Source organism: Lissotriton vulgaris, unplaced genomic scaffold (assembly GCF_964263255.1).
Source record: "Lissotriton vulgaris unplaced genomic scaffold, aLisVul1.2 SCAFFOLD_221, whole genome shotgun sequence".
NCBI classification, from domain to species: domain Eukaryota; kingdom Metazoa; phylum Chordata; class Amphibia; order Caudata; family Salamandridae; genus Lissotriton; species Lissotriton vulgaris.
This window is the reverse complement of record NW_028243022.1, coordinates 1,876,716-1,903,760: the sequence shown is the minus strand read 5'-3', so window position 1 is coordinate 1,903,760 and position 27,045 is coordinate 1,876,716. Positions and strand designations below refer to the sequence as shown.

Genomic DNA, 27,045 nt, shown 5'->3' with positions numbered 1-27,045 from the left:
CACCCTCAGCTTTGCAACTTGTCACAATCAACACGCCTCACCCTCACACACCCTTACCATCATCCCCTCACCCTCATTCACACTCAATCAACATCACAACACCTAACTCTCAGACTCACCCACTCACACACAATCACACTCCCAAACTCACCCTCACACACCCTCACCCCGTCACACACCCACACACTCACACTCCCTCAATCAACATCAAACACCCTCACTCACCCTCACACACCAACACACACCGTCACACACACTCAGCCTCACAAACACTCACTCAACTTCACCATCACACACACTCACACCCCCTCACACTCACACTCCCTCACACTCACAACGCTCACGCTCACATCCCTCACCCTCACATCCCTCACCCTCACACCCCTCACCCTCACACCACTCAAGCCACAGATGGGTGTGCGATGGGGGGACGTTCAGCTTGCAGGGTTGTGCTTCTATCCCCTGCTGCACTCTCCTGCTCTCTAGAAATGTGGCATAACAACAAAAGCTGCCATCAAAGTCACGTCAATACAAATTATGTGGCATTCCAAATTCTATAGGTGTCACATTCACACAAATTAAAACTATTGGCATTGTAAATGACAAATCTATCAATGTAGCTATTTGGAAAAACTACACTAAAAAAAAAAAATCATTTACAAGACCAATAGCTCCTACTTTTCTAATGCGAGACCAATTGCATTTCCAATGCTTGTTTGCTTTAATAGACTAACACTCATGTGGTAGCTCATCAAACCAAGGTCTATTGCATTTGTGATGTAATTCAAAAGAAGTCCAAAGGTAGCCATGAAGTAAGTTTTAGGTAAGAGGTTTATTAAGCTTAGTTACAAGATAATAAGGAGGATGATGAGTTCAGCCCCACCAGGAGCAGCATCCTTGCTGCTCTGACAAACACTCCAACTGTCTCTCTCTCTACCACACCAGGCACTCCAGCATTCCACCACCTCATCATGCAGTCTAAAATTCAACACACATCACATTCATACTGGCTGAGCAGCAGGGAACAGTTAGCTAAGGGAAAGGATGCAGAGCAACAACACACATTACAACAGTTTGCCAGTGCTTGGTCTTGTTACTGCTCACCTTCTCCCTCTCATTTTGTTACTTGGGTGGTTTCCAGATTCCCTACTGGTTTCCATGGTGGGCATGGACGACACAGCCAAACATCTAAGACATCACAGATATACCATACAGGCAGGCATCACCATGCCAACAACAGTACACGTCTCAGATCACCCGCTAACACATATTAGACAGGGACATTGCAACCTTGTGTACAACACACCATAGATGAAATATGCAGACTAAGACACTGTGTCCACGCCATTACTCTCCGCTAGGACACATCCTGCACTAGCATAAAAGACAACACATTGAGACCGAGTTCCCAAAATATATCTAGCACAGCCAAAACACACCTTTAATTTGCAATAACATACCCCAATAAAACGCATTGTTACAAATTACCTAATACACTTCTGCTTTGCACCTGGGATGGCAGCCATTCTAAAAGATGCGCAGGTGATTTGGTATTACTGATAGTACATTGTCACACACAAAATTAGACTTGAATTATAGTTCTGCCTGCAAGGGTATGTTGACGCTCTAGTTAATAAATCAAGAGCATCATTTGCAGGAACAGGACTATCAGAGCCTCTCTTAGACTTAGTCCAAGGCTATTAATAAACTGCACATGACAAGAGTCCTAAAGTTATCACCTCCTGTGCTTATTTTAAAAATAAATTGTTACATTACTGAAAGCAAAATAGTTAATAAATCAAATAGATTATCAAGCTGACTGTAAGGTCAATCTCCAAAGAAAAGCTCAAACAGCTCTCAAGGCGTAGCAATAAATCTCAAGTTAAAGGTATTAGACACATTAAATATCTTTGCTGACAAAGTCTCAGAGATGATCTGCAGCGAGAAGTCTAAGCAAAAAAGTCTAAGATCTCAAAGCAAAGATTCGAAAGCAAAAAAGTCTGGCTCGTCTCCAAATAGCACATGCTTTTATAGTGGTTTATGTACAAGGCGCATGCATTTCATAAGGTGATATTTTGTAGAAGCAATATTTCACTTACAATAGCCAACCAAACTATTAGTTTGTATGACATTCCTGCAACACCTACTTCTTATAACTGCCTATTGGTTAGGGCAGTGCATAATTAATTGAGAATGGGAGCTCACGCATTATGAAACGTAGAAACACAATAGCTTGCTTTAACTACAGAGGGAAGCTTTGGGTAAGAAGCATTGACATTGTTACATTAATAAATCCGTTCTCCTTCCTTCCAGAACAAAACAGATTAGATTTATATACAGCGACCTGGCAGGGCCCGTATTTCTGTTGAATTTCTGAAAAGAAAGTAAGACCCCTGCACATAGAACGCTGCACATATAAAATAAACTGACAGTGGCGGCTCCTCCGCTAAAGTGGAGGAGAGTCACTCCTCCGCTCTTTGAGCAGGAAAAATAAAATGATAATAACGTAGTTATTATCATTTTATTTTTTGCAAGTTCGGGCTGGGTTAGGGCGTGGCAAGGCTGGAGGCACAGGGTGAGGAGTTGTTTGCACACTCCAAGTGGGCATGACTACTTGGCTGACCATCCTGGCTGGCCAAACAGTCATGTGCACTTTGCATGTTCCTCACCAGGCTGCATTACACAGCCTGATGGGAAAAGGCCCAGGCCCCAAGTCCCCATCTGAGCACAGATCCATGGTGCTCAGACCAATCACAATGCTGCATTGCAGCATTTTGATTGGCTTTGGGGAGCCAGTCACAATGTTGCATTGCAGCGTTGTAATTGGCAGTGGGGAACCTGGATGTTTCCTGGTACCGAAGAAGCAGGGGAGAGACATGGCCGGCGAACGAGGCAAGCAGTATTTAAAATAAATATTTTGGCCCTCCACCCTCATTCCCTGCCAGCCGCTACTGTAAACAGACACTTTTTTCGTTAGTAAATGTAAATGCTTTTAAGGCAGCAGTCTGCAGCCTAGACATGCTAAAAAGATGCATCTAGATTAATCATTCATTTCTAATAAATTGAAACTTTCACAGTTAACTTACACTTTGGTAATAAGTTTAAACTTGAAGTTTATGAATATCAAAAGCAGTAAATTTACTCTGATGTAATTACTATAAAGTGTAAGTTACATTTGTGAATCAGGCCTATCATTTCACATAACGCAGATCAGAGGATTTCCGTTACCCACCCAGCTATAGTTTTTGCATTTGGTCTCTCCCAGGCCAACATTGCTCTTGATCTCACTGGAATGAATTTCTGAACAACCTATGACCCACAAAGGCCTGCGGGAAGACATTCTGAGATAAACCTAACTACTGCCAATTGCCACTGCAGCATATCCCATCTCTTTTGGGAACGCGGACCTCAGGCAAACATACTTTGACCCAGTGTCCACTCATGACCATCTATATGTCTGAATTACACTTGTTAATTTTAAGAAGGTTAGGCCAGATAAACGTTTGTGACCAGGTGATCTAAGCCTTGATTGGGCCAAAACAAACCCTGGGCGTAGTACTATGCCACACTTGCGGAGCGTGCGTAGTTTGCGCTATTATCCACTACGCAAATTGCATGTAGCACAGTGTATAAACGCGTAGCATAGCGGGCATTTTTTGTTTGCTCTTGGTCCTCAACATCAAGTTGGCGACCGCGAGTGAGCAAAATCAACATCCCCGCGAGACTTTGTCCTCGTTCGCGATAGCAACATCAAATTGCCGATTGCGAACGTAGAAAACAAATCACCCAGCGAGATTCTCAACGCGGGGAGGTCAGGTTTCTCATTGCGAGTGGTCGTGTATGCTCGCGATTGCTCGTGATGAGAAACTACCAGTCTACGTTGAGAAAACTGCTGCTCGAGTACAAATCTACTCAAGCTTCAGAAAACGACTGCTTGCACTGTGCAAGATGCCGATTCAATGATTGCACAGTGTGGACAAGCATCAGGCTCTGTGCAATCAGTGCGAACAGCATTTCCCTACTGCACTACGCAGTTCACGTAGCTACGCGTAGCGTGCAAAGTGCACTTCGCGTAGCTACGCATAGTGCTACTACGCAAACTACGCCCAGGGTTAGCCAAAACCATGTTATGCTGCCAGCATTCTGTGCTTTGTGATCTGTTACCATAAGCTGGGAGTCAAAGAGAAAAGGCAACAAGTAAATAATCCAACCGGCAGAACCAGGCCCCAGCTGCTTGTTTTTTTCAATCTGGCATTACCAGTGTGTGCAGAAACCTTTAGGGGCTGGTTTTTAGGACAGTGGCCACTGCTCACACCTCTTTCTCTAGCTTATCCAGGTAACTACAGTGGACTTCAGGAGAGAGATGGGAAGAGAGATGAAAGATCAAAGAGGAAGGGTGCATGGCTGATTTTAATATTTTTGCCATTGCTGCCTTTGGTTCTTAGTCCCGCCCTGTGTAGAACCACCACTGCTCTTCAGCAGGTGAGAATGGCTAAAATCTGTAATCACTTTCTTGCAACTCAGACTCACTTCTTGTATGTGGGTACTGTCATATTTGAAATGGAGGAGTGAAATATATGCCTGGGATGTGTAGTGCGATAGAGCATGAAGATCTTGTTGTGGGAATTTGTATAGGCCTTTGCAAAGGAGAAGTGCTCTGTATCCAGCATATACCAGACTTTCTTAAACTACTCAGTTGTTGTTTCTTGCACTAACAAAAGGTACCACTGAATGCCCATACATTGATATTTGAGAGGAGCAGAGGAAGTGTCTTATTTAGAGTTTGGATGGAATTGGACTAAATACCCTCAAATAGCAGGATCAAACTTTAAATGTATATACGTACAATCCACTTGCTACATTCTCTCTGCTTACTGTGGAGCAAACTCAGCTGGTGAATTCTACTCTGGATTTAGAGTATCCTCCAGAAGGTTTGATTTCTCTTTGAACTCTATATGAGACTGTAAGGCTATAGTTACTCTACTGGTAAGCCCTTAATCTGTTGCAGTGGAATTTAACTACCACATAACAGCCATCTTGTAAAGTGCATTAAGAACATATTTAATGCTTTGTGCCTAGTTTAGAGTTGGGCAGTGATGGACAAATCCTCCGATTTCTGAAGAAACAAGTGGAATTGCCTCCAGAATACTATGCTTATAATTGAGGAATTCCACTGCTGGAATCTCCTCTGAATTTAGCACTTCCCATACAAAATCAAATAATTTTCAATTGGAAAGTGGACTGATAATTCTAGAGACCATAAGCATAATAAATGGCCTGCAGAACCAGCAGTGAGTGCCATCAAATTTGTAACCATAACTTACCTGTCTTTCAAACTTGTACCCTCCATCACAACGCTAAGTGCTGTATCCAAAGCCAAGATACGAAATCATTTCTGGTCAATCATACAGGACAGAAAAACACTTCCAACATAGGCTCATAAAGCAGACATCACCTTTCCATTAACTCACTATCCTACGGTGTAGCTTGCCACCTGTTCCAGAAGTAATCTTCAGCACCTAACACTAGGATATGAAGAGCAATATAAATAGTATAACAATATACTATTTAAAATTCAACGGCGATAAATCCGAGGTAATGCTATTTGGGATAAAACCCAACATCTGGTCACAGAAGTGGTGGCCGGACAGCCTGGGCGATTGCCCATTACCAGTGGATAAAGTTAAGAATCTGGGCTTCGTGCTTGACGATAACCTTACATTCCAAGCCCAGACAAACAAGCTGACTTCCTTGGTGTGTACACCTTGAAGCTGATAAAAAAGCTACTGCTGTTCATTCCCGTAGATACCCGCAAAACCTTGGCAACCATGCTGGCTCTTTCGAGGCTGGATTATGGGAACGCCTTGTATGCAGGGATGCAGAAGCAACTGATGCTAAAACGACAACGACTACAAAATGCGTCTGCTAGGCTGATTCTGGACATTTCTAAGTACGAACCAGTAGCCCACAGACTCAGGAGTCTGCATTGGCTTACAATGGAGAAAAGGGTGCGTTTCAAGTCAGCTTGCCTGGCCTACAAGGACCTTCCTGGGATTGGTTCCCACTTTCGAAAACAGAACCTAAAACAATATGAACCAACAAGGAACCTCAGATCTAGCAATGCGAAACTGATCAAAACCCCCAGCTTTAAACAACTGAGATGGGGGGGGGGGGGGGGGGAGAAGCTTCCTGTTGCAAGCAGTCAAGGCCTGGAACCAGCTGCCACTTTCAATAAAAAACAGTCCTTCACTTCTAGCTTTCAGGAAAGCCGTAAAAACCTGGCTCTTTTCGGCTTAGCCCTTTTCCATCATGGCAGGCCTAGACTTCATGCATCTGAGCCAGCGCCAAGATGCCCCAGGGCATTTGCGTGCTCTACAAGTCCTTAAATCAAATTAAATCAAATCATATACCATCCAATTCTAGATCTTGCTCTTAATCCTTTCCTCCAGTCGGCTGGTCTCCGCAGCACACCTAAAGAACTGATCCAAGGCCTCATAGTCTCTGGCAAATCTCTCCTCAGTCCCATGTAGCGGCTATTTCAAGGCGCACGTGCTAGCCACCAAAGTCCATGAATTCTACTCTACTTACGAAGGAGAGGAGGAGGACGTGGGCGTAAGAAGTGTTAGGTACATGGGGGATTTACCCCCCCCATAGTTTTGAGAGTGAGGGAGACAGAGGTGGAGGAACGAGGAGAAAAAGGAATTTTCCCGCTCATCCCCACCGTTCCTAGGGCCATTGGTATATGAAAGCTCTGCCTATAAATGTCCTGCTTTTGACTTGCTGATCTGCCGCCGCCTACACATCATCTTCAAAGCGTCCTGTTAAAGCTGCTTGTAGCCTGCACCTGTGTTAACAAAGGGAAAAGGGAGATAAACCTACATTTGTGGTCTCCGTCATGCCCAGGTTATTGAAGGTACCGGGATCTTCAATCACCACCCACTGGCTGGCTACCCATGATCATCTATCGCCCAGTTCCTTTTCAGCACTACCCTTCCTGGGACTTGAATTTGAGCCTGCAGGAGAAGATAGGAGTGCATGAGCCATAACAATTGGTGAGGTGATGCGGGAGCTTTTTGAATAACTCTAGTCTTCCTTTATTGAAAAGGAGCCCTGCAAAAAGAGGAGGAGGAACATCAGGCCGATTAATTAGAGAATTTGGCATCAACCTTCTGCAGTGCAAAGATCAAGCACCCATCTCTGACAAGATGTGACCGCAAGATCAGCACTCCTTACGAACATCTATGATGTATCTGAAGGACATTGTTAGTTACCATCTCAGCATGGACACTGCTGTTCTTCTTATCCGTTTTTTTTCTTCCTTTGTTTTTGGGGTAGAGTAACCCATAAAACCCTTTACCTCCTTTTACTACTATCCACCCTGAACCCTAAAACAACCCCTTACCCCCTTTATTCCTACACAACTCTGAACCCTAAAATCTCTTACCTACCTTTTCCTCTAGCCACCAATGAAACCTAAAACCCCCTTAACTTCCTTTACCTCTACACATCCCAAACCCTGAAAAATCCTAACCTGTCTTTACCTCTACCTCTCCCTGAATGCTAAAAACTTGAACCTCCCTTAATCTCTACCACCCCTGAACCCAAAAGCTCTTTGTCACTCTTTACCTTTTTCTTCCCCTGAACCTTAAAAACCCCTTACCTCTACGTACCCCTGAACCTTAAAAAGTCCTTTCCTCCCTTTACCTGCCACTAAACCTAACATCCCCTTGCCTCCCTTTACCATCCCCTCAATCCAAAACCCCCATACCTCCCTTTACCTGTAACCATCTCTGAACCCATGAACCTCCTTGGAACCATTTTATCTCTTTTCTACCCAGAACCTTAAAAACCCTTACCTCTCTTGACATCTACCTACACCTGAACCATAAAGATCGTTTACCTCTATCCACCTCTGAACCCTAGCAACCCTTTATCTCCCTTTACATCTGCCAATTCCTGAACCTTGAAATCCCTTACCTGTTTTACCTCTAGTTGCCTCTGAACAGTAGACACCCCTCACCTCCCTTTACCTGCCCAAGAACCCTAAAAATTTCTGATCTCCTATTTCTTTACCTACTCCTGAACCCTAAAATTGCCTTGGCACCCTTTACGCCTTTCCTCCCCTGAACCGTACAAACCTCTTACCTCCTTTTACCTCTACCCACCCCTGAACCTTAATAACCCCTTACCTCTACCCACCTTGAACCCTGAAAACGACTTACCTTCCTTTACCTCTACCCACCGTTAAAGCTGAAAACCGCCTTACTGCCCTTTCTCTCTACCCACCCCCAACCCTAAAAATCCATTCCCTCTATTTACCTCAACAAGCCCTAAACCATAAACACCCCTTACCTCCCTTTACCTCTTGCCACCCCTGAGCCTTTAAAAACCCTTACCTCTCTTTCCCTCTACCTGCCCCTGAATCCTAAAAAAAAAACTTACTTCCCTTGACCACCATCTGCCTGTAATCTCCAAAAGTCCTCAGTAAAAGATAGAGTTAATTGCTAAGGGGGAATAAGCACCCACCTCAAGTAATAATCACAGTTCTTGTCAGGATAAACGACTAAAGTCACTAACAAAACCTGAGCTTACCCCCTGGTATCTATGGCATAAAGCAGATGGACTTAACTTAAAGGCAATATTAAAGTATGTATGCAGTATTCAAATAATCATGAAGTTGACATGCAAAACAATAAAAGTCAAAAAATGTATTTGGAAAATATTGTACAATTTGATAAACATAAACATGACAAAAATCCTCCAAGGGGAACCAGTGATATTAATTTTTTAAGTTTTAAGTAGAAATAGCGCCAAGAAGCACAAAGTGCAAGTTATAGTCCATGATTGTGGTTGCCTGGGACCTAGGAGCAATTAGACGCTGACCATAACGGAGAACAGGTGGGAGCAGCAACCAGGTTTGTCCTGGTCAAAGATTTTACCTTCAAAAGTTTTTCAAGTCCAAATCTACACAGGACTATACTTCTAAATCCCCCAGGACCTCAGGGAAGGCACTTAGAGACCTACAGGTTAGCAAGCACAGACCAGTCCAGTTAGAGTTTTCACTGATAAGCTGGGCAGTTGCATGAAAGGCCTCGTGGAGCTTGTTGAATCCCTGTACCTTTAACAGGAGGTCAACCTCATGACTCTTGGAGTCTCCTTCTTTATTTTGGGTACAAGAGGGAGCAGGTCCACTCCTTTAGGTCTCTTCTCAGGTCTCAGACAGCAGGTTCAGTCTTCTTCTGATCGTCCACAGGTCAAGGAGTGTTCTGAACTGGGTGCTTGGAGATGCCACATTTATGCCTAGTTCAAGCTTGTGGGTGAGAATAACCCTTGGGGATGCACTAACCAACAGGGTAAAGTTTCCGGGATAACTTTGGGCATTTTCAAGACAGCTGTATGGTTCAGCCTCACTAAACTTGGGCTCTAAGGTCTAGGAGTGTTTCTCGGGCAGCTCTCCATCCCACTGGGGTTGGTGTCTGGCTGACCAGAAAGAATGTATGACCTTACAACGCATGCCTTTACAATGCAGTTTTTACATCGCAACATCCTTTACAACACATACATTTACATCGCATGCCACTACAACTCATTTTTTTAACTACATTTAGAACGCATTCCATTACATTGCATTATACCTTTACAATGCATACCATTACAACACATACTATTACATTGCAATTAAGGTAAGTGTTGGATAGTGTAGGGGTAAAAATTGCTTTTCTAACTCCAGGGGGTGCAACAGTAGGGTATGTGTTGGATAGTGTAGGGGTAAAAATTACTATTCTAACTCCAGTGGGTGCAACAGTAGGGTAAGTGTTAGATAGTGTAGGGGTACTATGGGTTGTAATGGTATGCGTTGTAATGACATGCGATGTAATGCCTGCATGTTAGTAACATGCGTTGTAGTGTCATGCGTTGTAGTGGCATGCAATGTAATGGCTGCGTTGTAGTGACATATGTTGTAAAGGATGTTGCGATGTAATGACTGCGTTGTAAATGTAGTGTGATGTAATGACTGCGTTGTAAAGGTTGTTTCCAGACCAAGAAAGACAAAAGGAGAGGTAGGCCCAGTTGTGAACAGCATCAGCCTATGACAGTGGAGACCCCTTTGAAGTGCACCACGGGTCTCTGACCCCAGGCCACCCTGTCATGGGGAGGGCCTCCTCACACCCAAGTCTCATTGTTCTTGTTCTGGGAGCAGTTCAAACCTCACCACAGGAGAACCATTGAGGTACCAGGTGACAGCTAAATACTTCCAGAAAGACATCTAGAGGCCAGAAGGCAGGCAAAAGGTAATTTTTCCATAATAGACAAAATCTGACTTTACCATTAAATTGGATTTTGCTTAACTATTACAAAAATTCTTTAAAATATTTATCTAGCTAGTACCAGTCTGATATTAGCATTATAAGGTGTTATAATGTAATCCTGTGTTTCCCTATGGAAGCAGCCAGCCTTGCTACAATGAAAATAGTTTTAGTCCTTTTTTATTGTAAGGACATGTGTAATATTAAACATCTACATGTCCTACTTTTAAATATCACACACCATACCCTTTGGGAAATGGGGCCTGCCTTTCGGGCAACTTATTAATGTTTCAAATGAAGGGTTTAATTTGACAGGCCAAATTGGCAGTTTAAAACCAAACGCCTGGGCTTCAATGGCAGGCATGGAGACATGCTTTACTCTGTCTCTGTAGTGGTTGGCACAATGAGTGCTGCAGCCGACTGATAACGTTTAAATTTCAGGCCTTAGGTACAATGTGGGTATCATATACTAGGGACTTGTAGTTACGTTAAATATGCCAATCAGGAGTATACTAATTTTACCATGCTGAAAGAATCAGCACAAGCACTTTACCTCTGGTTAGCAGGAGTTCTATAGTAAGTAAAAATAGGGCTCTGCAAAAAGGTTCAAAACAATTGGGGTGATCCTGCAGAAAGGGCAAATTGTCAACACCCCTACCTTCTTTTACCTCTATCATCCCTTTGACGCCTACAAAAACTTTTCCAACATTTATGACTACCCACCACTGAACCCTAAAAACCCATTTAAAACCATTACTATTGTGTGCCCTTACCCACCACTGAATTCTAAAAACAATTTTACTGCCCTTACTACCCTCTTCCTAAACCCACACCTGAACCCTAAGACCCCTTTACAACTAATAACACCCAAAACCCTTATAAACAGAAACAATTTTTTTTCACTTTTGATATCATTACTTTGCAGAATGTAAATAATTTGCAAATCACAATAAAACATATTTGCACCCTATGATTGATTACATGCCTGCATCTTTATTTTACTTCAAAATTATGTGAGTCTTCATCTTTAACAGAATATTTGGTTAACAGACGATATGCAATTCGCTTAGCATCAATCGAAAGTCCACAAGGCTGTCCCTATCATTGCCAGAATTTAAGGGCCATTTTTACAACTGAATGGAGAAGCGTGACATTAAGCAAACATTGCTAACACCACGCTTCTCCATTCTGAAAACTCTGGGATGTACTGTATTCATAAGAATGCGTCAAACCCCTGCATTTCCCCTAGCACTGGCGCTGAGTTTAGCTGCCTAGCGCCAATGCATGCACCCTTTCACCATAGTGCAAGGGTGTCTGCATTGGGGGAAATGATTGTTTGTGCTGGAAGGTTTCCCATTCAAGGCGTTCTGAAACATCCATGTGTGCTGCTTAATGCAACACACATAGAAGTTGCAAAACATAATTTTTTGTTTTGATGGTATTTTTGGGCAGATTTATATAGCGAAAACTCGACCCCAAGGTATTGGAGCGCTTTAAATGAGCACCAGTTATGTAACACAAGGAAGCATTCCTTTTTTTTAGGTCGAGGACCTAAAGGCTGCGCTTGCGCAGTCTTTGGTCGGAGATTTAATGTTTTTGAGTACAGGGCTTGAACCCGCCTCTCTCCTCCATCTCTCCTCTATTGGCTGGCTTCCTAAACGGAGGCCAGCCATTGGAGGAGAGGGACTTCACTCCAATCAAGCCCCGTCTCTTTCGGATTCGGGGGCGTGTTTTTGGCGTTCTTTCCACCTGTGACGTCATCCGTCACTCAGAAGCCAAGAACACGCCCCCGAATCCGAAAATTTTCGGAGCTTTGCGACCGCCATTTTTAAAAAAAATTTTTGGCAGGAACAGCCTCGCTGGCCCTGACTAATATCCAGCCGAAATCCTGCTCCTCCTCGCCGCTACGCTGAGCCTTTGGTGACTGCTGGGCTCTGGACAACGTTGGTGTCCTCCAAACACAGCGCTAAGGCTTCTTGGCCCGCAATCGGAGACTTTTCTGGCACGACGATCGGTGCGCGGTCTCCCAAAAAATGGCATCTCCTCACTCCTGATCCCTATCGGAGCCTAGACCAGCGACGCTCCTCTGAGTCCTGGGGCCGAAAAAGACGGCGGAGCCAACGGCCGCACACAGACTTGATGCCCGACTGTGCCATCAGTGGTCAATCCTGTTTTTTTTATCGTTGCGATTTTACAATAATGAATATCGCTGCCTGAGCCCATTGCTCCGTGGGGTTGTCTCCCGTGTTGGGAAGCACAATCCCTCACTGTAGGGTGAAGAGCAGCTCCACCCTGCTCCACTCTGCCCCTCCCTCAGGCTTGAGTGCTTACCGGCAGCAGGTTCTCCTCTGGCGAGAGGTATTTGAGGATGTTGCGGTGCAGCTCTCCCCTGCTCCCCCCTGCACCGCCTCCCTCGGGCTCGCGTGGTTACCGGCAGCAGGTTCTCCTCCGGCGAGAGGTATTTGAGGATGTTGCAGTACAGCGCCTCCAGGGATCGCTTCACCCCCTTCCTATCCAGGGGCAGCCGGGACCGCATCCGGCCCCGCAAAACGGGGACACCCGAGCCAACGCTGTGGACTCTGGGAAGGAGAGGTAAGTTTGTTTTTATCGCTGCCTGAGCCCATTGCTCCGTGGGGTTGTCTCCCTTGTTGGGAAGCAGAATCCCTCGCCGTAGGAGGGGTGCGTGTGGGGGTCATGTGGGGGAGGCAGAGGATTTCCTATCTCTCCATCCCAGAAACTGCCCTCAGGAAATGCAGCGCTATGGAAAGAGATCTGCCTGGAATCTGGCTGCTGGCGTGTGCCAACCATCCTGAAAACGTCTCTTTCCAAGTGGCATGCTGCGCGTCTCTGACAGGCAGCTGCAGCCCTGGCACGGAAGCCTCGAATTCATCCTCCGACCGCAGTCCTTTTCATATTTCTACTTGTGAAAATCCAATGTTGTTAGGTTCTGCTGTTTGTTGTAATCAGATGTTTAAATGTGCTAAGGGCTTGCGGTGTGACTCTGTCACCAGGCAACACCTTGGATATTCACCTCCTTTCTCCTGATAATGTCAGCCGAAGGGACTTTGTTTGCACATATTGGTTTATTAGGTGAATTAACATGATTTAACAAGTGCAATTCAACTGACTGAACAACCCCCGAGCAAGACATAAAGACACATTTTCATCCTTGCAGAGATTACATGTAGAGCTCTCCTGCAGGTGCAGAATGGATTTTGTAAATAATGAAAGAAAAACAACCTCACATAGCAGTGCGAAATACCGAATGAAATCGGCCAAATTAAAACACAGCAGCAGACCGTCACAAGCAGAAAGTAACACCTAGGTGTTTCACTTTGGCCAGGGTTTGGTTTCACACTGTTTATTTACAGAGGCAGAGCGCTGTCGCTCTTGTTTGATTTCCAGTACATTTGTTTTCAGTGTTTACTATGACTTATGACCGAATACAGTAGCACAGGGTGTCTAAATATTTGCCAACCCTGAACTGTTGAACTCCCTTCAGTTGGTGAAATGCCACTGACTGACTCGATCCCCCGTCTCACTCTCGCTGTCTCACTCTCTCAATGCTGGTTAATTCCATGTTTTACATTTAGAGTCCCCTTCATTGGGAAGGGTTTAGGTCTTAGGCTGTAAGTGTGAGGAATGCATTCTTTAGGTGTCTCTAACATTCTTATGTGATTTCAGATCAGAAATTGAAAGCGATTTCTGCTTAAAATCTCTGCAGACACAGGTAAATATTATTGAAAACAATTGAGTGGATGGACATTGACCCGAGAGGCGTGGACGGACCGTTGAGGCTAACTTGTAATTATTTTGAATCATCCGAAAGTGGAAATATATAACAAGCACGGGATGGGGTAATTAAAGTCAATTTGTTCATTGCTCGAGTTTCCAAAATAGCTGCTTCCTCTTGGAAATCCATCCTGCCGCCTCCCACGGGACACCGAGTCCACGGACCCGTGGAAGAGAGTGACGCGCCTGATGATGTCATCTTTGTTTTCGCCTTTCGTTTCTATATCTACGTGGCTAAAGCCTAGCCCCGCCATACATAGCACCGTTTTCTGCATCCAGATCTGGTGTTAAAGTTCCTATATAGTGAAAGACGTCACCCACGTCCTAGCAAAGGAAGAAAGTGCCCTATGTAAACCTGTATAACATAACATACTAAAATATAGCATAATATATGGGATAAAGTAGCCCCTGGCTGTGCTTGCTTCCCCTGCCCCCTCGCTGTGCTTTCTTCCCTGCCTCCTGGCTGTGCTTGCTTCCCTGGCTGTGCTTGCTCCCCTGGCTGTGCTTGCTTCCCTGCCCCCTCGCTGTGCTTGCTTCCCTGCCCCCTCGTTGTGCTTGATTCCCTGCCCCCTCGCTGTGTTTGCTCCCCTGCCCCCTTTGCTGTGCTTGCTCCCTTCCCCCATGGATATGCTTGCTCCCCTGGCTGTGCTTGCTCCCCTGCCCCCTGGTTCTCCTGCCCCCTCGCTGTGCTTGTTCTCCTGCCCCCTGGCTGTGCTTGCTCTCCTGCCCCCTCGCTGTGCTTGCTCTCCTGCCCCCTCGCTGTGCTTGCTCTCCTGTGTGTGTGTGTGGCTCTGGGTGTGTGTGTGGCTCTGGGTGTGTGTGTGGCTCTGGGTGTGTGTGTGGCTCTGTGTGGCTGTGTGTGTGGGTGTGGCTGTGTGTGTGTGTGGCTGTCTGTGTGTGTGGCTGTGTGTGTGTGGCTGTGTGTGGCTGTGTGTGTGTGTGTAGCTGTGTGTGTGTGGCTGTGTGTGTGTGGCTCTGTGTGGCTGTGTGTGGCTCTGTGTGTGTGTGGCTATGTGTGTGTGTGGCTATTTGTGTGTGTGGCTCTGTGTGTGTGTGGCTCTGTGTGTGTGGCTCTGTGTGTGTGTGTGGCTCTCTGTGTGTGTGGCTCGGTGTGTGTGTGTGGGTTGTGTGTGTGTGTGTGTGTGGGCGCTGTGTGTGTGTGTGTGGGCGCTGTGTGTGTGTGGGCTCTGTGTGAGTGTGGGCTCTGTGTGAGTGTGGGCTCTGTGTGTGTGGGCTCTGTGTGTGTGGGGGGCTCTGTGTGTGTGTTGGGGGCTCTGTGTGTGTAGGGGGCTCTGTGTGTGTGGGGGGGGCTCTGTTTGTGTGTGTAGGGCTCTGTGTGGGTGTAAATACAATAGGTCATGCATTTGCAAGCGATTAAGCTATTGGCATTGTAAATGACAATTCCATTTATTTAACGATTAAGCTATTGGCAATGTAAATGACAATGCCATTTATTTATGATTTTTTTTTAAAAAAAGTCATGAGCAATGCCAATAGCTCTACCTTTAATAATGCCGAGACCAGTGCATTGTAAATGCTTGGTTTTTTTTGGTAGGCACGGGGAGATTAAGTGATTTGCCCAGAATCACAGGACGCGGAGTCAACCCCGAGGCTCGAACCTTGGTTTCCCAGCTCCAAAGTCGCCAGCTCTAGCCATGAGACCACATCCTCTCTCTTGCACATACACAATCAATAGCAATTTGATGTTTCTATGTGTGCAGCACATGTGAAAACAGCAAAAACAAGGAGAAATAAAGCATTTCTCCTCATTGCGCCAGGGTAAAACCAAGTTTTCCCTGGTCGTAATTTTGGCGCTGCCTCCTATTTACGCCACCCTTGTACATAGGGAGCAGCGTCAAAATCAATGGGTGTTGCAGTGGAACGCCCACCGCGACACCCACCGCCCTCCCCTTTCAGGCTTACAGCGTCAAAGGGTGCCTTGTTTACAAGGCTGCGTTAAGCCACGTTATTTGACTTAACGCTGCCTTGTAAATAAGGCAAAGCCCCTATCGCTACCACAACGTCATACCACATGTGATGGCGATAAGGGCCTGTAAGGATTCTCCTGCACCTCTGGTCGTAGAGGAGGATTGCGAATGTTTCCGGGCGGTTTAGAGGGGGAGGTGGGGGAGTCTGGTCTGTCTTCATCGACAGCCTGCAGCCAGTTCTGGCACCATTAATGCCGGGTGACAGCTTGCTGGTTGGCTGAGCACTGAGCCGTCCCGATCCTGATGGCGACACCGACACCCCGCCAAAGTAATGAACGGGCTCGAGCTCCGACGGCAGATGGTGGTGCTAACGAGGGAGGCAGGGCCTTCCGCCACCCAAGAACGTGCGGAGGACACCACGTGATGACACAGAGGCCGGCTGTCAGTCATCCCATGAACCTGTTATATTCGAGGGTTTGAGGCGACTGTAGAGTCGCCACAACAGATAATTATTTGAAAATGTGTGCATTTAGATGGTCGGCAGAGCTTGTATCACAAGTGCACGACTGGAAACGCGGTCTGCTCTAAGTGATGGCGTTTGTAACGTGTATTGCTTGTATATCAGAAATAGAGCCTTGCTGGGGCCGAGGTTAGATGCTTGAGGCAGTTTTCTGCACAGGGTCTCTCTGCCTGGGTGTTTAAAAAAATGAGAGCATTATGCTGCGTATTAAACTGTAACTGTGCGCCTCTTGTTCCCAAATTGTGAATTAAATGTTAGGGTCCTTAATTATCAGTAAGTGTTATAAAAATATAGTTTTTTTGTATTTTCAAGCTTAATGTAAGCAACCGAACATAGAGTGCGAACTTTCAGCTCTGGTAGAATGGATGAATTGTTCAGTTCGAGCTGTTTGTTTTGCGTTAAGACAGAGTAGGGCTGGGGGCTCTCTGTTCTGACGGGGGACGAAAAGATAAAGGTTACCTGGCGTATACCCTGGTGTTGCGATCACGACGGAGTGGAATGGGAACCGCATGGTCATGGTAGCCCCTCGCACTTATTTCCTGGAGTTTGCAACTTGCGGGAGTGGTCTTTCACCGGTATCAAGGCTCTGTTCTCTTTGATTTCCACAGGCCTCTCCAACACATTCCACAAGGCCGCCAAAAAGCGTGGGTTTCATTTGGTCCTCTATTTTTTTTCTCACCTTTTTCTTATTTCTTCACGTGCCTCTTCGACGCCTCCTCAAGTCCTTTTTTTTAAGTAGTAAAAATTAGGAGGATAATGTAAAGGATTATGAGTGGATAAAGAAACCGCTTTAAGTGTAAGGACTGGAAGGCGGAGCCCAGGTCTAGAGAGTACACTTTGTTTCCTTAACACTGCTGAGTGCAGCGTACAAGTGTTACACCCACGCTTCCAAGCTATTTAGGTAGTTACAAAACAAAATGCCATTTTCAGTGCTCTCGGTGTAGTGTTTATTATCCTGCTGTTTGCCTTTCCTCTACCTTTACTTAACACATTAATCTGAATTAGGGTTCCTGTCTGCTGCTTTACCATATCTCTCGCATTTGCTTTGCTGCTGCTGTACTGCGTCCATTCTACCTCTTCCCCTCTTCTGTCTTCTCTTTCCACACGTCTTCCTTCCATTTATCCTCTTTTGCTTTGCACTGTATATTTCTCCTGTCGCTCAAATATTTCCCAACTGCTTATTTTCACAAACTTCCTCTCAACAGCCATGTTTCCAAACATGTTCCCGCTTCATTATCACCACTCAGTGGATGTCATTTAAGTGCCACCCTGGCCAAGGGTTAACATTTTGGTGAATAAACGTCTCCCTTTCACTGCTCCTCATGTATTTCTTCCCTCTACTTTCTGCTGCCTGTCTTAGTAACATTGATTTCCCTTCGCCTGTCCTGCCCTCCCCTCTTTTCACCCATTCTCTCTCTTTCACCCGCAGCTTGTGGTCCCTGAATATTCCATACATGGACTATTTTGCCTGATGTTCATGTGTGCAGCGGAATGGGTGACGTTAGGACTTAATATTCCCCTGCTCTTCTACCACCTCTGGAGGTAAGCTTAGCATGGCCTTTACTCGTGCTTGCATGTCCACCTTTACCTCTGCTTGCTGGAGGGACCTGTTTTCATTTTCAACTGTCACACATATCCCTGCGTCCTTCCACTTCCTTCACAGAACATGCATCTCACTAGGGTTGGTGTCCATTCTACACATTTTCACCGGATGCAAATGCAGCTGTCCTTACAAAACAGTCAAAGTACTGGGGACAGGGTTAGAACTAGACACTGACCCAATCTTCCTCCCCTGATCCCAAAACTCCTACTGAGTGCATGCTCTTGTTGTCAGCCTTGGTTTGCGTGGTCCGGTCCTGGAGTGCTTCTGTTCCTGAATCTTGTGCATTATGCAGACGAGGATGTGTTCATGTTCCTGATTATTTACTTTCACTGCTTGATGCTGGCTGCCATTTATTTGTTTGCACTATCACTGTTTCCATTGAGGGGTGAGAGGTGCCTTTCATTAACCTATGCATGTCAGAGTGTGAATGCCGGGTGCAGGGTCTGGGACAGAAAATAGGCCCAGGCACCAAAATAAAAGTGTCCCCTATTAACGAACCAGATAGGTAAAAAAGTGGCCCACATTTGCAAACCGGGCTAGTTTTAAACTTGTAACGTGGTCCGCTATGAGTATTTTGCACGGTATGGGAGACTGCATGCTATTGTCCTTGCTACAGGCAATGCTTGTGGTAATATCAGGGAAATCAACAGTAAAAACCCGACACAACTGAATATAAATCCGGCCCACAAACTGCCAAAAACAGGCCCACACGCTGATCTGTCAGACCAGCCCAACGGGCCCTGCCTGACTGCCCGATAGGCCAGACTGACCCTGGTTGGGTGTGGGTGTCTGCGCTGCTGGGAACATGGTTGGTGTACATGTTGTTATCTCTATGTAGCTATCCACCACTTGACTCCTCTCACATGAATGCCTACTAACTGCGACCTGTGTTGGCACACATAAACGTGCTCTTTGGAGACTATATCAACATATTTGAACCCTTCTATGCATTCTGAATGTACACTTGCCTACTGGTGGGGGTATACGTTTATAAATTTGCAATTCGGTCCTTTCCGCGTTTCCACGTTGGTGTCTGTTGCCATAAATGCCTTTGCCCCTTCCTCACACTGTGCCCAAATTCCCCTTTGGCTCAGAGAACCACAATGTGCATACTCCTGCATCCTCTTCCAGCCTGTGCATGTGATCCTAACCAGTCCCAGTATCCGTACATGGCTCAGCTTCTCTATTGCCCTGTGCTTCTACATCTGCTTTTCTAGGTCTGACCTGACCGCCCTACCCAAGGATTTCTCGCTGATGGATTGGTCACAGGCGTGTGGCTGGGTTCAGATATGGAATCCCGAGCAAGGATGGTGCCTTGAGAGGTTCCGTGCTTGCATTTGATTGTAAATATTTGAATCTGATATGTTGTATAATTGTGATCTGTTTAAAGAATTTTAAAGAACTGTACAAGGGAAAAAACAAACTGATGTTGGCTGCATGAGTTTCTCTTGAGGGAATGTAAATGCAAATCTGATGTAATCCATAAAAATAATTTGTCTTAAAGAATTATGCGGACAAGTCATGGGAAATCTTGAACAATGTTTGTGTTTGGCTTGAAAGTAAAGTAGCCACCCTCTATTTTGAATACGATCAACCTGTGAGCTGTTTCATCTTCATCTAATTGTTATGGAGATGGCCGAAAGTAACTGTGGTACAGGAGTGACCGCACTATAAGTCTAGCACACAAACATGCACCTCTTCGTCCTTCCATCTCCATTTCCACTCTAGATATAAGACTAATGACAGACATCTATACCCACTGTACCATCCTCCGTCTTAGTCACCGCTGGATATTTCTGCTCCTCTGCACCTCTCCAGACAAAGGCTCCCATCCTTCCATCCTAACTGAGCTCTGCATACTAGGCACTAGTCCCTGCATCTGCTATTATGCCCCCTCTTCGAGCACAGTGCTTCTGTTAACAAATACCTTCACCCCTCTACGTCTCACTGCATACGTCCTCTCACTAGGACCAATATTCACACATCCTGCTTCGATTAATTTAAACACGCACACCATATCTTCTTCCCTTGTATCTGTCCTAGAGCCAAACCTACCCACTAGGTCTATATCTATGTAGGCCTCAGTAGTTTAATTTCCTAAACAATCATGGTTACATTCATACCAACCTTTTCACATCTGGAGGTATGAGTATGTAGTGTCTTGATCTGTGTATTGCATGAGGGGGTGGTGTGTTGCGGTTGGGACTGAATGCTTGATTCCATCTTCATTTTGATGCTCGGAAAGTGGCTAGCATTGTCTGCGTGAGTGTGCACATATGAGCATGTATGGAGTATTGTCTGATGGAGTATTCTTGCAAAAGGTGATGAGCTGACTCTTTGAGGGTTGGGAAACTAGCCTCTTGTTACATACAATTTGTTTCTAATGGGCAAAATAGTTGATATCTTACATGAAGCATAATTGCAACCTGTAAAGAAAGAAGACATAAGTCTCATGTTTGGATGATTATGAGAGAGGGGTGCTGCATGCTGTTCTGTTTTTTTTAGTTGTGGTGTGTATTCATGCATTCCTCGACCCTTGCATCCATTCTTTAATCTTCTAGGTGTCCTGCCCATTCCCAAAATCCCATCTGTCCCCTCACCAGTAGGTACACATTCCCCTTAAAGGATTGTATTGAAGCAATGCTCTGTCCCTCCAGCCCATGAAAAGGTAAACCTGCTCCACCAAGCCTCTAACCACATAACCCACATGCCTCTCTGGAATTAGACCACCTCAATGGTGGAATGTATTCAAGCATCCTTCAGCCCTTCTGATTCCCTAAAGCTTGTATCCACACATACACCTACAGTCTTGTCTGTCTGTCTATGGCATTTTCAAACTGTGCTATCGAAAAAGCCACAATCTCCATTTTACAAATGCAACCTGACTCCTTCCTAGCCCAGTCAGATCTCTACTAGTCTTTGGAGTCATCAGCCTACCGGAAGTCTTCCTATAGAAAAGCATATTACTGACAGTAAAGGTGATGCTTATATGTCCAAAGACACTGATATCAAATTCAATAATGTAAAGGTGGTTCAGTTGGTGCTTAAATTTTCCTTCCATTTGTCTTTTTCTTTCTCCACTCTGTGCGTCTTTACCCATCTCTGGCCGCGTCTGCCTTGCACTTTTGGGCTATCCATTGAGATATTTCCACCGTCCGGCTGACGGCTCGGAGGTGATGTATGATCCTGTCTCCATCATGAATGCCGACATCCTCAACTACTGCCAGAAGGAGTCATGGTGCAAGCTAGCCTTTTATCTGCTCTCCTTCTTCTACTATCTGTACAGGTGAGTGTCCCACCACAACCCCAGCTTTGGAATCAGTGTCTTCTAATCCCTGTGTTCTCCAAACCTCAGGGTTCTCCCTTAGATGAGCTGCTACTGCCTGCATCTTGATTCCCAGACGACTAGAGTCTTCCCTTCCTACAATCCGTAACACTCTATTCCCCAGTAATTGTACTCACTGCGTATCCTAACACCAACTTCTCCTGCAGTCCTTGCAAGCCTCCCTCATTCCACCTGGAATCATCCCCATTAACTTATTTAAAAATAAGGATCTTTTTATATTATTATTGAAACATAAGTGAAATTTCGCGATCATTCACATCCATCTATTCCATTTAAGCCCAAGAAGCGGTTTTGGCACTATATCTCAGTGGTATTACAGATCTCATTCTTAGAGAATTTGCCTGTTTTTGATGCAGGATGATGTCCTTGCTGGTGTCATCTGTCCTGATTATTCAATGGTTTCTTTCCTTAATAATTACGTTTTCATCACTTCATCAGATCTTTGAAGACTAACAAACAGCAAATTTGAATCATATGACAAAAGAGACCTGATATAAACTGGAATCATATAAAGGATAAAGTACCCCCTGCTGTACATTATACGTACCCCCAGGCGTACAATATAAGGGTATTACAAGTCACAGAAGAGTTCCATAAGCATATAGAGGAATGAGGCCAAAAGGCTGAGTTCCGTCATAAGGTTGTGGAACTCCAAGGTGACTTACAGTATCCTTATCAACAAGGAGTACTTTATCCCATTGTCACACCATCACCTTTCCCAAAAAACACTTGAAACTTGGTGCACTGCTCTTTCATATGAAAGAGCAAGCATGCTTGCAAACATGTAGAATAAAAATAAAACCTGTAGTGCAAAGTTAAACACATCAACAAGCATTTGCAATGCAATAGGTCTCGCATTAGGAAAGTTTGAGCTATTGGTATTGTAAATGACACATTTTTTATTTATGTTTTGTTTTTGAAAATAGCGAAATTAATAGCTTTGTCATTTACAATGCCAATAGTTATAATTTTTGCAAATGTGACACCTATGGCATTTGTAATGCAATATGTGTTGTATTTACGTGACTTGCATGTATTGATATTACAAATAACAATGGCTTCTAATTTTTAAAAAATAATTAATACTTAAATAAAAGTTACTGTAATTTATAATGGCAATAGCTTAAACTTTTGAAATAACTTTGGTGAAGATTATGTTCAGTGTATTTTATTGTGATGAAAATCCAAGAACAGAAGTGAAATATTAAACTCCAGTGCCAACTTTAATCAGAGCCACTAGCTTTAAATCGTGGAAAAGGTGCACAACTTAAACTTGCATTCTTCTAAGTAAAAACGTGAGTACCACTGGTACCTGTTGGTAAAATTAGGTCAGACCTAAATGTGGGCCTCTCAGTTACTACCTATTTCCTTCCTCAGAACATCTCTTCTGTGCCAACACTTGGCCTGGAGGTGCAGGTGGCTGTTTAAGGGCCTCTTGTAATCAGTTCACCTCCGTCTATAGTACGACAGCTCGAAGGAAGGTTCCAGAAGTAGGTTGAAAGAGTAGATTATCGAGCAGAAGAGTGAAATAAAAGAGAGACCAAAATGATGGGCAGAAGATGAAATTAAGATAATGTTATAGAAAAGAGAGTGGAGATTGGGGGCGAGAGAGAAAAAGAGAAAAATCAGTATCAAATCACTGCCACCCGAAATGAGCAGGACGGATGAATCACAGAACCTGAACTGCCCCAGTAGCTTCCAGAATAGGTGTGATGCTGATTTGAGGGCAGGATGATGAGCAGGCACTGGTGAGTACTGTGAGGGGCTAATACAGAAGCTCAGTGAGAAGAGTTGAAAGATATGGGCATTATGAGCGAATGGGTCTGATATACAGCTTGGGAAGTGGACAGAAATGTGCAGCTTGAGGAGCCGGTGAGTATTATGGCGAGAGGAACTGTGGGCACAAGAAGGATCCTTCACTTGGAAGTAGTAACAATCTGGCACTTGTAGGTAGCATCAGCAGCCGGTACATGTGAGTAGTGAGAGGAACAGGCGCCGGTGGGTTGTGTGGCAGATGGCTCTGGAGGGACTGTGGGAAGTCCGGTCTGGTCAGTAGTGCTAGGCATGTGCAACGGTGAGCAGTATGAAGAGACTGCACCAGAGGCTAGCATGAAGAGCTGACCTTGGTGAACAGTGTGACGAGCTGTCGCAGGTGGGCAGTTAAAAATGCACAAGCACAGTGTTAGGAACCGGCAGTGGTTAGTATTGCGAGTAGTAGATTTTGGTCAGTTGCGAACGAAACTGACATTAGAGGGTAGTGTACGGCTCTGTCACTTGTGGGTAGCATCAGTCTCTGCACTGGTAGGCACTGGAAGTAGCACACAATAGTGAGCAGCTTGCTGAGCCGTCACCAGGTTGCAGGCTACAGAGCTGTCACAGGTGGACGGAAGGACTGGCACTAATGGGAAGTTAAAGAACTGGTGGTCAAGTGAGGAGCTCACACAGGTGGGCAGAGGGAGGGCCTAGCAGTGGCTGGAAGTATGAGGAGCAGGAAACGGACAGCAGTGTGAGGAGCTGGATCAAAAAGAAGAATGAGGTGAGGGTACTGGTAAGAAGAGTGAGTGGGTAGCACTGGCGAGCAGAGTGAGGAGCTGGCACTGGTGCAAAGTGTAAGAAGCTGGCAGTGATGTGCACACAGCAATACCACAGATAAACACTGAGGAGCTGACAGAGCTGGACGCAATGCTTCGCATTGCTTTTCTCCAGCTCGACCTAACAAAGACATTACCTAAAAAAATCATGCATCTGCAAAATCTGCATACATTTTGGACGGTGGGAATGGAACATGGTAAAAATGCATCGAGAGGAAAGACAAACCTGTGTCGGATAAAAAAAGACTACCAGGGGGCACTGTGAGAAAGAGCATAATTTGCATCCCGAAATGCAGCGTTGTGGCTCTCTGCATTTTCACAGATCGTCTTGTCCCGTGTTAGCCTGGTCTTAAAACCTATTTACGCTGACGTCTGGCTGTGAGATTGTTCTTTGAAGCACTCGCAGGGATTTTGAACGCACGTCTTGTCCCACCGTGGAATTATTTGCAGGTAGTTCGATAAAGGGGAAAAGGGCCTGCATGTGTTATGGCTGTCTCTCTAAAATAAAAATGCTTGCATTGCAAATCTTAGTTTTTATCATACAAATAATTTTAAATAATTCTGTCATGGAAAGATAAAATGCTACAACTCTCCATCCCACAAAAACAGGGGGTGCAGGAGGGATGGAGAGTTGTAGGATAATGGACTACCTGGGAAGCAGCCTCTTATGCTCAATAGGACAGTTGTATGCAGAGCTACAAGTTTACAAAATAGATGACAGAGAGAAATATAGTAATAAATGGAGAGAACAGGTAAAGGCACGACCGGAAGACCTACAAATTTCCTTAGATTTTGGTCGAACTATCTTATGCTCAGCTACACTCCAAACCCAACACTATAAAACAGTTTATTCACTATATTTCACACCGGCCAGAATAGCCAGCTGGGGAGGCTCTACTGGAATAACGTGTCCAAGGTGCAATTCAACACAGGCTAATATAACACATATGTTTGCAAACTGTCCGCAATTATACACTTTAAAATTGGCTATAGAAGAGTTTCTGGAGAAATCACTGGGAATAAAAACTAAATTAACTGAGGAGCTGATAATTCTGGGGGTAAGCTTAGTGGAAAATACAACTTATCCAGAATTCCTATTCATGGTTACAGCAGTATACAGGATAGTTGTCGCAAAGCGTGGAAGGAGAAATCAGCACCGTCGTTCCAGACTTGGGTAGCAAGACTACTATCTACATACAACTTAGAGAGGGCCATATATGACAGAAAAGGAAGGAAGGCAAAAGTTCTGGGGGGTAAGATATGGTCTCCCATTGAGCAATGGAAATGTAGGAAAATTATCTGTGGTAGTAATTGAGAAATTTGTTAGATCTATAAGATTAATAGATAAGATGTAGGATGTACTATACTTATATTTAGTGTTCTTTGTGTTTTAATTTTGCATTTTTTTCTTTTTTCATTTATTAATACAAATCTGTATTTGTTGTAAAAGATTGTGTAATGCTGTAAATACACCGGATATAAAAGAAAAAAGTGGGGGGGAAAAAAAAAACTTTTGAATAAAGATATTAAAAAAAAAAAAAAAAAGGAAAGATAAAATGCATAGCGGTAGAAAATAACAGGCCCCAATAAATTACCAGAGCAACTTCACACATCGAGGCCCGAAATCTAAGCTCTCTAGACCCCATGTGCATTTTTGTAAGGCGCCGTATTAGCATAGTTCACTTCAGGCAGTTTTACGCCCCCTCCCACGTGCCTCCAGCCAGCTGCCCTGTGAGGAGCGGCAGCGCCGCTTCCCACCTGCTCCGAGTCGCGACCTCCCTGTACAGTGGGGTATTCCCAGAAGCCCCCGGGACGGCATATGGCACATTGACCGGGTAGAAGGAACCATGGGATTTTGCATATATTGACCTACCTGCCAAAATAACATAAAATATTCCAAAAAGGCCTTGTGCACGAGTCCCTTGCTATTTGGGAAGCATATGTTTGCTGCAGACACTGCAATACGATTGAATTTGCCTCAGATTCATGATTTTAAAAAAATCGCCGCAAAACGAGACTACAAAAACAGAGCTAGCAGCATCCTTGGTGTATATTCCAGTTAGCCAGTTACACGTGGTTTTAAAGCAAACACGGGCACCAATTAGTGTTTGAATAATGGATTGAGTGTGCACTGCAGAAAAAACACAAGGAAAGTTCTACTGGTAAAAAATCAACAGCTAAAATAAAAACAAGTTTAATACACTGGGAGGGGGGAGGAGAAATGCGAGACACGGCCTGGCGGCCGTGAAAGTGAAAGTACCGCCGGCCGTGGGCAGTGAATAATTAGGGGAGGAGAAATGCCTGAGGCCGAGTGCACGCTGGGGGAAGCTTCAGGGGAAGCAACAGATGGCTGGCTTTGATGTGGTGATGCCAGGCAGGCAGGCGGATAGAAGCGCATGCAGGGGACACATGCACTTCTGGAAATCCGTATTTTTTGAGAGCTTAGTTTACCTCTTAGTTTAGCCCCAATAGGTTTCGAGTTATAAATAACTCGACCTAAAAACCTGTAAGATATTTGTTGAAAACAGATAATAGAAACAGTTCAATAAAAGTGAGTTTGAAAAAGAAAAGCCGCAGGAGCTTGGAATGTGTAAAAGCATGTAGAACAATTATAGCTTTTCTCCTAATGAGTGAAAAAATAAACCTATTCTCTGTTCTTTTCATTGTTATTAAAAAAGAGCAGAAGGAAGAAAAGCAACTTTCCATTTTCGTTGCTTTAAACAGCTGCTTCAGTAATTCTCTGTGACCTGACTGACCTGCCTTTCACCTCGGCTGCCGGCTCTGGCAGCAGGCATTGTGACATCACAATTTTGCTGTAGTAACTTATAATAGTTCTGACGTCTTTTGTTTATAATTGGCGACTGGTTGCATCACAAGTCACCGATTATAAAGAAATTAGAGACTACTGTTTATACAGGGATTACAGAATCCCATGTATTTTAATATAATTTTGTCGTG

General features: G+C 44.7%; 1 protein-coding gene across 1 annotated transcript in view; it reads left to right on the top strand.

Moving 5' to 3' along the window:
- The window catches only part of LOC147668745 (protein cornichon homolog 2), a 624,799-nt gene that overhangs the window by 493,007 nt on the left and 104,747 nt on the right, over positions 1-27,045 (top strand). The window contains exons 3-4 of the mRNA XM_086948463.1: positions 17,977-18,089; positions 21,293-21,436. Of these exons, the coding sequence (XP_086804589.1) occupies positions 18,019-18,089; positions 21,293-21,436 (215 nt within the window). The 5' untranslated portion in view covers positions 17,977-18,018. The remainder of the gene's footprint in view (positions 1-17,976; positions 18,090-21,292; positions 21,437-27,045) is intronic.